General features: G+C 46.6%; 1 protein-coding gene across 1 annotated transcript in view; it reads left to right on the top strand.

Annotated features, from left to right (window-relative positions):
• LOC119394300 (acetylcholine receptor subunit alpha-like) overlaps positions 1 to 9,481 on the top strand; it is a 316,582-nt gene extending 307,101 nt beyond the window's left edge. Inside the window, exons 6-7 of the mRNA XM_037661591.2 lie at positions 6,301 to 7,212; positions 8,784 to 9,481. Coding sequence (XP_037517519.1) covers positions 6,301 to 7,212; positions 8,784 to 8,972 — 1,101 coding nt within the window. The 3' untranslated portion in view covers positions 8,973 to 9,481. The remainder of the gene's footprint in view (positions 1 to 6,300; positions 7,213 to 8,783) is intronic.
• The last annotated feature ends 4,014 nt before the right edge of the window (positions 9,482 to 13,495 follow it).

Raw genomic sequence — 13,495 nt, 5'->3', positions numbered from 1 at the left:
GAACGACTCTCCAAAAGAGAGTTAGCGTGCCTTTTTAAAGAGAGTCATACATCCCACAACTCTCCTAAAGAGAGTCAGCGTGCCTCTCTAAAGGGAGTTCTACATGGGAGAGTCACAGGTGTAGCAAAGAAGACACCTTTTTTTTCTTAGTGTTGTGTGATCAAGCTCTCAACTTCTTTTGTACTCCCCCCACTTTCTTCTGTTTGCCAGCAGGCCCCTATAGAAGAGTAGAAAAGAATGCAAGAGCTTTGAAACGCAAGCCGTTTGGTGACCCCGGCACTAAAACACTCAAACAAGTCAGCTTCCGGCAAGTGCTTTTATATGAGTGATTACCGGCTGCTGTGGCGTAGAGAGGGCGCGGGTTTGTTTCCCAGTCACGGTGGCCGCATATCAATGGGTGTGATATGCAAAAATGACCACGTGCTTAGATTAGGTGGTGAAGGTTATTCATGAGACCTCAGTGCGGCGGGTCTCACAACAATACCGTGCTTTTGCCTTACCAGAATTTCAATTACAGCTGAAGGTCGATTTGACGAAGTGACCATCACGCTCAAATTATTTTTTTTAATCGGGTAGTTCTCAAAATTGAGTGAGAGATTTTTCGGTCCTTACAAACCTAAATTGTAACGTAGCGACGCCGAAAAGCTGCCGAGTGTTGTTTTTTCCCGCCAACCCAAGCCTGCGCCTGTGAAAAGTCCAAGAGGTCGACACCAGGGCGGCCTGGGCATGGAGCCTCCCTTGTTGCCCAGATATGGACTATTTTACGGACAGGTTTCGGTGCCGCCATATTGGGCTGTTAACTTTACCGTTTCGTATATTTAGTAAATAAACGAACGGCGCTATGATTGGCGTATACACATGATAACGGTTGGGTTGGTGCATTCGACGATTCGCGGCCCCATCAATTCACGGCGCGAAATAAAAGTAAGAAAACAGCCCAAGGTGACGGCGCGCACATGTCTTACGTAAAATAATCTATAGGGGGCGCTACAGATGTGCGATGAAGGCCAGGTCGACTGTCACGTGAAGCTATTACGGGCTACAGATATGCGAAGACACGGACGACAAACGCAGTGGTTGTGCAACCAGGCCGCACGAGGAAGCCTCGAAGAAAGCATCAGTGCTATATGTCGCATAAACCATGAAATTGCAAAATGAACCACCTCTGCCCACAGCACCATTCAGTAAGAGCGCTACCGAGTCCGTTCCGTGCATGGGCACGGCGTGCTGCGTCGTCAAAATAGAGTTCGGGCCGTGACTAGGGCGCCTAGGTGTTTTAACACTATAGCGTAGAGAGCATGCTCGAATAAAAACCCGTGTATATCAAAATTAGAAGAAAATTGACACTTTTTAACTGAGGTATTTCAGGGGGAAAGAACTTCGTTAAATCGGGTTTTGTGGCCAAGTTAGCTAATTCAGGATGATGACAATACTGAACGCTATTGGTATCTGCCGGGGGGTCGAAATTTCTTCGTTAGATTGGGAACTCCGTAAAATTGGGTTTCATTAGATCGAGTTATAACTGTATTTATTTATTTATGTCATTGTCAGTTCAATGCATTGCCACATAGTGTTTATGCACGCTTTGTTTTGCGAAGATACGCTGACCACTCGCGCAGACATCTCGAGCAGGCTTGTAACGTCTAGATATTGGAACGCCCGCTTGAGTGACTACGTGACAAGCAGAGTAAGCCTATCAGTCCCGCCAAAGCCCCTCCTGTCACCGCCAGCATCAAGCAAATAATCCTGGATTTGTGTTCGCCGAAGTGCTTTTCGCTCCTTATGTGCAGCACTGTATCGGCCATGGAAAGGGTGATCCTCTCCTACTTGCACAAGCCTTTCGAATCAGCGGCAAGTTCGCGAACGTTCCGAAAATGCCCTTGGTTTCCTCAAGAAATAAGGGAACTAAGATGCTGCCATCGTCCAGCAGAAACTGCGTTAAACGAAAATACGTATATCTGTCTGATATTCGAACTTTGGCCTTAAGACGTCCATTTGACATCGTTTATTGAGCGTTAATTATCTTTTTAGACTTGAGAAAATCACGTTGTCTTCCGCACACACGAAGAAAATATCTTGCTGCTCATATGCGTAATCATGGTGAATCTTTTCGCTTTTAGCCGGGTATTTCCTGGCAAATCGTAAAAATTGCAGTGTCAGAAGACATCGATGCCAAGAAGGAGAAAGTTTTGCCGATGTAATGGCACTGCCTTTCATTCTCGTACAGGCTAAATTGGGATATACCTTCAGCTGCAGTAGAGAATAAGGCCAGAATTAATAAGCTGTTCTCATAGAAAATACATCTTTCCATCACCTTCAATTTACTCTTCCTTATCGTCGCAGCCATCCTTGTACGAGACGAATTGCATGCAAGTAATTACTTGTATTCGATATTTGGAAGATTCAGACATATCTTCCTTTTTTCTCAATAGTGCTCACTGCAGTTACATTAACTTGTTCAGCAATCATCTATACAGACAGATAGAGTGCCCTATAATACGAGAAGTGCAGTGAGGTCGGCTGCAGGAGCCTTGTATTTGGCTAGCTAGTCTGCAAATGGGAAAGAGAGAAGACAAATAAAAAATTCGGCAGATCCCACGTACCATGGGAATCAATGTTATGCGAAGCGTGCGCGGGATGGTGACTGTGGCGTAATTCTTCACATTGAGCGGAACGTTACGGAATGACGCTAGAGAAATGTTGAAGTGGTATACGCACTCTCATATGTTGAAGAGTCGCACATGTATTATATAACCAGTTGTTTACAGTTGCGTAATGACCAACAGCAACATGGCTGTTACCAACACCAGACGCGGTAAGCTGATATGTAGTGCTTATATTCTTCAATACTGGATAGCGCGAATCCGAACCGGACAACGAGGGAACATAGATGCACAGGACAGCCGTTACTCACAACTAAGCTTCATTAGGGAAACTTTCCCAAGATATATGGTACACAGCCGAGCGGCACGCGCAGGCGCACTCCACGTACGTTACAGTCACAGTTGCAATGTTACAGTTGTGTTACATTTGTTATGCCTATACTTGTCCGTTATGACGGAGAACGCACGCACGCTTCACGAACCTGTGTGTATGTGTAGAAGGGGTTCTTGACAGTGCTTGAACAAGGTCATCATCACCGTGATCAGTGAGCACCAGCAGCTGGACCGGACTTGTCATCGAATCCGTTCGTGATTGCGGCTACGAGGGGTCTAAGTGTAGTGAGGTGCGAGGTATAGTGCAGCTGGTGGAAATCCTGGATGCCTCTTACGATGAAATGATCTATGATGCGTGCTGTCGTGGACGTGGCAGCGAGGCATTTTGATGCCCTGTCCACATCCAAGCCCTCTTTCAAGCATTATAAGGATCAGGCGCTGTTGGGTCTTGATAAATCAATGTTGAAGTCACCGGCAATGATGAGAGGCCTGGTTCTCTCGGCAGATTTATTGTTGGAAGCATTGATCCCGGGTCCACGTTGCGGTCCACGTGTACGAGTGGATGGTAGTTGAGCGTCATCCAGGGGTGTTCTGTCTTCAGTTTCCTCACTTTTCTTGCGTCCGCCACGGTGAAGTAGCGGTTAAGGTGCTCGGCTGCTGACCCGAAGGTCGCAGGTTCGATCCCGGCCGCGGCGGTCGCATTTCGATAGAGGCAAAGTGCTAGATGCCCGTGGTCTGTGCAATCTCGGCGCACTTTAAAGAATACCTGATGGTAAAAAATTTCCGGCGCCCCTAGCTATGGAGTCTCTCATACCATATCGTGGTTTTCGGACATACAACCCCAAAAATTATTATCATCACTTTCCTTGCGTGTCAATATGTGTGTTCGCGGTTACTGTGTTGGTTGAGACTGTATCACCAGTGGCACATACCCACATAAAATTGACTCCGGTTTACGGGTATGTACCACACGAGACTGAGAGAAAGGGTTTCATGACGTACGCGACAGGTATTTAGCGTTACTCATGTCATGACCAGTACATCATGTTCGTCATACACTGATCCCCTGCTATGGCAATTTTGGTATATTACAAGTTGTGGAGACGACCGGGAGAGCGCCTAGACGTAGGTGCCTAGATAGATTTTTGCATTTTTCCTCGCTTAACTGTAATCGTTACGTTCCTTTGTTGTTGTTAAAGCTTATGAGTATATTTTTTTCAAATAAAATGAGACAGAATGCTAGACCTGGTTTGTAAACCTCTGCCTCCGGTATGAAAACTATTCGAATAATATTCTCTTTGTATTCCTTCTCGATTCGATGTCATCTCTGTTCGATTCGTATTCGATTCGTTCCTAAAGTTTGCTGTTCCCAGACCCCTAATAACAAGGAACGCCGGTTTGCGAGCTTGAATTTGGTGGGAGCTGCCGTATAGGATGCCCTCGGTCGCGCCACGATGGAGCCTCGTGTATGGTAACGTATGTGTAGACCGGTGGACCGGCAAATGCGCTCTGTATTCGTATCCTCACTATTACGCACCGCCGCATGCTGCCCGGCTTGCTGAACACGAGCCGCCATGGCTCGAGAGCCGCGACCGCTCAGCAGAGCGCCTTCTTCGAGCCATCGTCATCACCCTGACTACGCCCATTGCGGGACAAAGGCACCTACCATGTTTCTCTACTTGACCCGGTCCTGTTCCCGGCGTGGCCACGTAATCCCCGCAAAATTCCTAATATCATATGCCCACCTAACCTTCTGCCTCACCGTCACGCTTTTTCCTTCTCTTGAAACCAACCTAGCAACTCTTAGTGACCAGCGGTTGTCTTGCCCTGTCCATGCTCTGTTCATGCCCATTTCTTCTTCTTGATTTCGACTAAGATGCCTTTAATATACGTTTGTTCTCTAACCCACTCTGCTCTCTTCTTGTCTCTTATGGTAACACCTATCATTTTAGGGGCGAAGCTCCTTAAGGCGGCACCCGTTCGTCCCTCGTCGTGCTCGTAGTAGTGAGTAACAAGTCTTACCCTTTGACCTCCAAGGTGGTGCCGGTGGGAGATTTCTCCTGTGCGTTGTTGAACAATAAAAAATTCGCAGCGTGCGCGTTAACTAAAAGCCGAATTCTTCTGTCTCTGTAGAAGTGTAAGTGTTAGCTAAAAGCCGACTTCTTCTGTCTCTCATTCCCATTAGCAGCCATTGTTTACCTCCAAGGTAGTGCCTGGTGAGATTTCTCCTGTGCGTGATTAAACAATAAAAATTTTGTTCAAAACGCCGTTGATTGATGAAATAAACCAACGAAAGACGCCAGATGTTTTGTAAAAACAAAACGAAAGAACGCCAGATGTTTCTAAAGCAAAACGAAAAAGACGCCAGCTGCTTAACGAAAGACGCAAGGTGTTTTCTAAAGCAATGGTTTTCTAAACAATGAAAATTCACAGCGTACATGTAAAATTAAAGTGAGCTGCAAGTCGTCATAACTCATCGAACCTTTAGTATAAACGCGCCCGATCTCACGTCGGTGATGATGTACTGGGCAGAATTCACGGAAGATTCACGGTTTACCGATGAACCTCCGCAGCTTCGCCCACTCATCATCATTCACTCCGTGGATATGCTGTGATTTTTTCTTTCCACGACTCGCTGCGTCGTGCTCAATTTAAGTCGAACCTTTTTCGTAAGCCTCCAATTCTGCCCCTTAAAGATACAGGTGTTATATACCTTTCTCTACGAGGCATAACAACTGTACAGCGCTGCGCTTCATAGGAGACAGATGTTCGAGCACCACGGCAATGTAACTAAATTAAACCAATGTATCTTGTGTCCAAGGTGTGTGTTCGCGCATTCCGTCACCATTCTTTCCCTCGCCGCACACGTCGAACGACTTTCGAGGGCTGCTGATGTCCGAACCACCCTCGCACCTGTACTTATAATATTGTGGGATGTGTGATGTCTTTCAAAGGAGCCATGGCGAGATCTGCGAAATCTATTTCTCCGTAAGGCATAGATGATTGACTCGTACATATGGCTCGCGGAATTGTTGCCCTAACAGAGTGCAAGTCTGGATATATTGCATCAATGTCTGAGCTCTCAACCACCGTCAACAGCGTGTTATGCCTAGAGTAGAGCACTCTTAACCGAGCTCTGCTCAGGTTAGATATGTTCTAAAATCGCCTTACAGGCTTACGCACTTTCGTAATAGCCTAGTTGGTAACACATTTACAGACTAATGAACTGCCGCATTTTGTGCACAACAGAAAAAACCGAAAGGCTTAAGAAGAGCCACGTTAATGATATACAGATTGATTGATTGATTATTCAGACACCATTGCTACAATGACTCACTCACGAAGCTTTTTTATTTCAAATCAGGTGGACCTCCGACACGTGGACGAGGTGCAGAATCAGAGCTTGGTGGAGATCGGTGTGGACCTGACGGAGTTCTACCTCAGCGTCGAGTGGGACATCCTCGAGGTGCCCGCGGTGCGACACGAGAAGTACTACACGTGCTGCGAGCACCCTTACATCGACATCACCTTCAACATCAGCATGCGCCGCAAGACGCTCTTCTACACGGTCAACCTCATCGTGCCCTGCATGGGCATCTCGTTCCTCACTGTTCTGGTCTTCTACCTGCCGTCCGACTCCGGCGAGAAAGTTGCGCTCTCCATCTCCATCCTCCTCTCGCTCACCGTCTTCTTCCTACTGCTGGCCGAGATCATCCCGCCCGCATCACTAGTGGTGCCCTTGCTGGGCAAGTACCTACTGTTCACCATGGTCCTGGTCACCCTGTCCATATGCGTCACCGTGGTAGTGCTCAACGTGCACTTTCGCACGTCTTCCACGCACCGGATGGCACCTTGGGTCAAGAAGGTGTTCCTTCAGATACTTCCGCGCCTGCTTGGCATACCCCGTCCCGCGCAGGAAGACCCTCTCTTCAAGCTCGTGGTGCCCAGCTGCAACGGCACCGACTCGACGCGGGACCCGTACGCCACAGCCTCTACGAGCGCGTCGCCGGGCCCTGGCTTCGAAGAAGGCGTCTATGAGCGAGAAGAGGACCCCATCGTCTGCAAGGTGCACGGTCTTCGCAGAACTGCCAGCGAAACTTTCGCGGACTACGCGGCGGAGCCTTCTTCCGCGGGGCACCGTCGGCCATCGCCACCTTCGCCCTTGGTTGGCGGCGCACCAGGCATGAGGCTCCACTTTTGCCCTGAACTGCAGCGAGCGCTCGAGTCCGTGCACTTCATAGCCGACCACACGCGTCGATATGAGGATCACCTCGAGGTGAGCCTCTTTCCCGTATTTTTGTTCAGTCTTGTTTCTGTCGTGATTTTGTCGAATATACACGTAAGCTTGTCGGGCAAGCTTTGTGAAACAGCAACTCGCAGCTTCTTGCAAAGTTCAACCACACCTAAATATTTTTTATATTAAGAAAGCGGTATATAGAGACTGTTTTGCTCAATATCTATGCTCCGTATGTGTGATCAGTAATAAGTACGAAATGGCGAGAGGAACCAAAGCGTCCTGAGGTAGAATTCACAAGTTTCCTGCTCGTAAATGCCATTTTACCATTCGTCAACCAGCTTCGCCAATTTTATAAGCGAGCTGCAACATTGGCTGAAATGGTCGCGTAAGAAAAATTCTAGCGTAAGGGGTTCTTGTAAGTACAGGCGCCTAATATCTTTCGTAAGCGTCCCTAGTCCAAATGTACTTTGTCCCAGCAATACTTCTTTGCAGACTAGTTGGTTCATATTTGTAAACTCGACTTTTTGCGCAGCCAGCAGGAAAGAAGGAGGGAGACAGGAAAGAGCGCAGGAAAGGAAAGAGTGCTGCGCTGTTTCCTCTCTCCCTGCTGGTTGCGCAACAAGTCGAGTTTACAAGTACTTTGTCCCGCTCTAAAAATCTATAACGCCTCAGTGTTTACCTTAAAAGCTCCACTGAGAAATTTCCCCTCTCCCTCTCTCCCTCTACACCCCCTTTCTTGCCCATACTTCCCCCCACCCCAGTGCTGGGTAGCAAACCAGATACTAATATCTGGTTAACCTCCCGGCCTTCCTTTTTTCATCTCTCTCTCTTTTCCCGATAATCTAATGCGAAAGACGTCCACTATAGTTTAGACAGGAATTTCGACGTAAATCAAATCACCAGAATAAGTGATCTCTTGTTGCACCTGGGTTCATCGTCACACAATGTATTGCGCAAGAATTTTTTGTGAGGGAATACGTCAGCCCATGGGAATGGTGGACATTTCTATAGTGGAGGCGCCAGACAAGCGTTTGTGACCTTTTAAGATAGAAAGCTTTTGAAGTCGTCCCCTATACTTTATTATGGCTACGGGGGTATCACCTGGCAAATATTCCAGTATGTTGTGTTCTACATGGGTGTATGTCGAAATCCTTCTAACTACGGCAGGCTAATGGGGACAAGGGGATAGCAAGAGCAGCTCTTCATTGTCTTGTATTTGTCTTTCACACAAGCATTATTCGGATTGTTGTGAGGTTTGCTGCCACAAAAATCGAAGCGCGGACAAAGCTTTCTTTACAGATAGGAAGAATACGACATTATCTTATTTTCTCAGCTGCCAGGCGACATATGCACGAGGGTACAGAATTGCTGAGGAACAGATGAGTATAAACTGTTCTTTATAATTCATCGAATTGCCCAATGGCTAGACATTCATTGTCTCAATCTCGTCGACATAAATGGTTGACTAACACTTCTCAATTATCAAAGCTATCTGTCTTTTTAAAAATGCAACCTGAAGCGTATGTTCTGCATGAACATTGTCGCTGAGTGTCTGTAATTGTAAAACGAGTGCCACTAAATCCATTCTCAATGCGCTGCTCTCCCCTCAGGTGAAGGAAGATTGGAAGTACGTCGCCATGGTTCTGGACAGGCTGTTCTTGTGGATTTTCACAGCGGCCGTCATTGTCGGCACATGCGCTATCATTTTGGACGCGCCCACGCTCTACGATACCCGTGAACCCATCGACGTCCGGCTGTCCGAGGTCCTCAGCGTACTTTACAAGGGACATCAGTCCTAGGGAGCGTCGCCGTTTTGGGGATTACCGCTGCCGGAATTGACATGAATTCCGCGTTACTAGCCATGACTCTTCGAACAATTTATCTTTTTTTGAGAATGAGGGTGATGGGCATCCATCTGATCCGGCACAGCCCGTCTTCTCAGGCTGCCGTGATTCTCACAGAAGTGTCGGACATCAGTGCTCACAACACGTAGAAAGCCAACGCGGAAACTACTCCATGACTGCCTCGGTACAATGGACCAACGCGGGACGACAGGATGGAGCACACTTTATCGCCAAGGCGCCGCACTGTCGAAGGCATAGAAATTTTGCGATACTCTTTCCCTGATCCGATACGTCAAACTTCCAAAGCCTATTTATTTGTCTCACGTCTAGCATCCATAGAAAGGTTATCAATATAAGACGACCACACTTACCTTTAGAGATAACACGCGTGGCTGGATGCCAAGGTCACATTTCCTCACGTAAATTTGCCTTTTGTTTCAGATGACTATTCCGTTTGCATGTCAATCGCAAAAAAAATATGTGGCACAAAAACCAGCCGACGCGGACTTACAAGCTCAAACAGACGTTTATTAGCGTCCGCATGAGCCCAGAACGTCAAGATGGCTCCTTCGTTCCTGGTAGAACGAAAATATCTGTTGCGGTGGCCACGTTCTAAGTACACCGAAACCTATGAAATGAGTGAATAGGGCCTGTCATAAGTCATCTAGTGGGAGAAAGCTAGCCATTACCAGGAATCGCACAGAGTACGGTCACTGTAAGTGTGACGTCACCTTGTCCGAAGTAGTACAAAACCGGCCGTTCATACTGTACGTAATGCGATGCCTAACACTTCTTGCTTACTGCGTCATGGACGCTCATCATCTGTCCTTCTTTCTTGCTAGCAGCATTAGCTTCCTCGAGAGCCTATAGGTTTCAGAGTAAGTAACGTCAAGTCTGCAGAGGAGTCGTCTGCAGCACGTTGTATAAAAATGCGAGCACTGACAAACACCCACTCATAGTGCTTCTGTCGCTAGAGTCCTCTGATCACGGCGTCCGAAGCTTTCTCATTTGCTAGGCATATATGATCTGTTTACTATAAGGTATAAGCAACATTAAGAGATAGTCCTCTCATTTTTTTCCTCGGCAATGTGACGTGCATGGGCATCCGGGAAATGGAAGAATAAGCAGCAAGGTGCTAAATTCACTGAGATTTCTTTGCCCAGAAAATGTGCTTCACTGGCAAATCGCTTTCGCTAAGATGTTTTCAACGATAAATTGGCAGCCCCTACAGTTTATCGCCCTACAGCACGTGAAGCGTTGCGTAGACTCTTGTCCAGTTGTATAATACGCTATATCTAGTCCGGTGCCCTACAGCATAACCACTAAATTTGAGACTCGGGAATTCTTTGCTGTGCACCATGTTCAAGATGCCCTTATGCGCCGCTTCTCATTGGGACCGGATACATTCAATAGCTGGTGCTTGCGATGCTGATGAATCCGAGCGCTGGCTTTTGTTCGCGGGCACAGCATTAGCCTAGCTACATTTTAAAATGATATTTTGACAATATTTTTACAATATCTCTATACACTGTTATTACGTATTACAAGTTTATTGAGATGTTGCAGACATTCATGAACTGTTATTAATGCCGGCGGAGTAAAGGAAGCGCCGTGTTGATGTATTTTTCAACCAGAACAGTCGCACTTAACTCACGCCGCAATAATTGCGCACGTGTTTTGTGTGTGCTTGCGTTGTCTCTCGTTCATGGTTTTATTGTGACGTGCAGAGAGTAGTTGTTACGTGAGTGAAGTGTAATTTCCGCGGGTACCCTGAAACCCAATAAAAAATTCTTAGGCACTGTTAGTGAACATAGTCGAAGTATAGCACCTATATGCTATAGTTACCAGCAACCTCCATCCATTTTGTTGTGTGTCTGTTGATGTGTGCGTCCCATTATTTTTTCTTGCTGTACTCAGACCAACCACGTGTCCCCGCAACTTCAATGTACGATAAGTTACCTCTCATTTCTGGTGTATTTCTGCCTTTACACTAAGAACATCACATTCTACTTCGCTTTTTGTGGTGAGGGAAAGCTGGCTTATTGTCCCTACCCTCTAGCCACGGTTTGTTTCTTCAGAGATCGGCTACGCAACTGAACTGTAACTTGGGAGAAATGAGTGCCTAGTGCCTCCTTTGCGCTGCTCATGTATGGCTTGTTTATTTAGATCTCGTTTACACCATCTAATCCGAGCCACATGAAAAATGAAAGATGAGAGGGTAATTATTGTATCATAAGCTGGGCCAAGCAGAGCATGTTTTCATCACAACGGAGAGGTTGACACATTTGAGTCGTTTGTGCAGGATAATTTTCATTGCTTCTTTAAAGGCTTTTGTCGAGTTCCATTCTCCAAGCATAATTCGTCCCTCTAGTCGGCTTATTAAGCTCTGAGGCGGAAATCTTACACGAGGGCCCAAGTAGGGGCTCGCTTACATTTGTCGCTACGAAGGTATCCACAAGGCATTGTGTACTTGCATACGTCGAAGAGTGCTCACGTTCGAATTTGATGAATGATAACTTGCGGATTATGCTTTCGTCCGCAGTTTTCTACAGCTTTCTTGGTACGTGTTCACCAAGACGTGTTCGTCATTTAAGTGACGGTTGGTAAGTGATAAACCAGAGGTCGCGCTGCTGCATCCTGCCGTTTAGCGTGTGTTAGCGGAAACAGGAGTTTCTGTGAGAACTGAAAATGAACACGAGCATAGCCCAACTCTGGCGGAATGCTTTTCTACAAGTTGAGCAGTTTTCTTCAGGTCGGCAATCAGGTCTGTCAATTTAGTCCTCCGTCAAGAAGCGCCGACGGAGGACTAAAGCTGAACAAATGTTCAGGGAGTCGTTCTTCAATCAGCCATTGTCATTATATTCGCGCAGCACTGAAGCTAATCTGTGACAGGCACCTATCTGCTTTTGGGCTGATCTATACGCAGTACGCATGCATTATACAACGACACTGCACTTAGCTATCAGGTGCAAGAAGCTGGATAGTGGCCATGCTGGCAGAGAAAAGTGTCAGCACCGGGATAAAGCCTTGTCACTTGCGCAAGGATAACTGGTTATCCCCTCGTTCGGCTCGGCTTATATTTTGGACATCGATCTTAGAATTGTGTTTACTGGCTTGTGCATACGGTTGACTTTCTCTTCTGTTTGCATCAGGCTGTACGGAAAACCTCAGCTTCGAAGAAAACGCTTTCAGCGCAGCGTGTACAGACTCCGTGAAAAGAATGTAGGGGATTGTGCACGTGACCAGCATTTGTTTTATTAAGTTTACGCTGGGGTTCCTCTACTCTACAATACTGCGCAAGTTGGCGAAAATGCCTGTTCTCTGCAAAACCCCAGTTTGGTTAGAATGTCATAAAAGCCTCACGGCCATGTTCGCAAATGCCGCCTCAACTTCATGCTTCTTGTGAACTATGTGCGGAGAGCTAGCGATGTGTGCCCTCTATGAGAAGTAAACAATGCTCCGAGTTAAATGTTCCCTTAGGAGATTGAGAGTATCGAAAATTTCGAACGTAAGTTCAACTCCTTTAGCTGTAGGTTCGCATAGGTGCGTTAGCATTTACACGGGACTCCTAGAGTAATTTTTGGTTGCTGCCGTCGCCGTGATGTCCCGTTTGAAGTCTGAACCATGATTAAATGAAACCTACGCCGTGCCGTATGTTACAAGTACTAGATGAAAAGAATGTGGGTGCACCTGGGAGACTTGGTCCTCCTTCTGCAATGTTTTTTCCGCACATCCAATGCTGGAGGCGTCGCGATAAAATCTGCGCAAGGGTCGAAATTAAAACACGTGTCTCCTTCTTTAACTAGGCCATGGCTGTAAGCGTGGCTGTACGCATGTATGGCGGCCCGCAGGCCGTAGCTTGGAGGTAATCACCACATCTGCACTGCAGTTTATACGGCGGGTAAAACTAATAGATGTTCTTCATGCAATTCTTTAATACATTGCCGTCTTTACGGATACATCAGCTGTCGGACGAATGTGCTACTTTTTATTTGATTCCACAATGAACTAGTCTAAATTGACAAATATTGGCTTTTGTTCCATCACAATCTAAATAACCCTTACTAGATTCACAGGGAAGGAACGCCGATGCAAGTGACGACTGTTCCGAATGATGTCACTGCGCGAGTTTCTTCATTGCTGCGCAAATCGTGTAGTAGCTCGTCGGCGTAATAGGAACAGGTAAACCCTCTTCGAACCACATGACCCAGCAAGGAATTCCTAGAGCGAGACAAGAAAAATTGCATACCGTCAGTCAGCAGCAGGTATGTTCTTGAACGGGCGCTAGAGACTCAGTGCAAGAAGGGGCACGCGATTTTATTCTCCGATTATATCTTTTGCTCAGATGATTCTATTGATAACACATTTTTTTAATTTTTATGATCCTTATTTCAGTGTGTAGGCAGATGTGAACGCCATTTTATGCGCATATCAAATTAAGCAATAGGCTTAATCATTTATTTACCAACTATACACTA

Source organism: Rhipicephalus sanguineus, chromosome 5 (genome assembly GCF_013339695.2).
Source record: "Rhipicephalus sanguineus isolate Rsan-2018 chromosome 5, BIME_Rsan_1.4, whole genome shotgun sequence".
NCBI classification, from domain to species: domain Eukaryota; kingdom Metazoa; phylum Arthropoda; class Arachnida; order Ixodida; family Ixodidae; genus Rhipicephalus; species Rhipicephalus sanguineus.
Note: the sequence above shows the minus strand (reverse complement) of the source record. Positions and strands in the feature narration are given on the sequence as shown.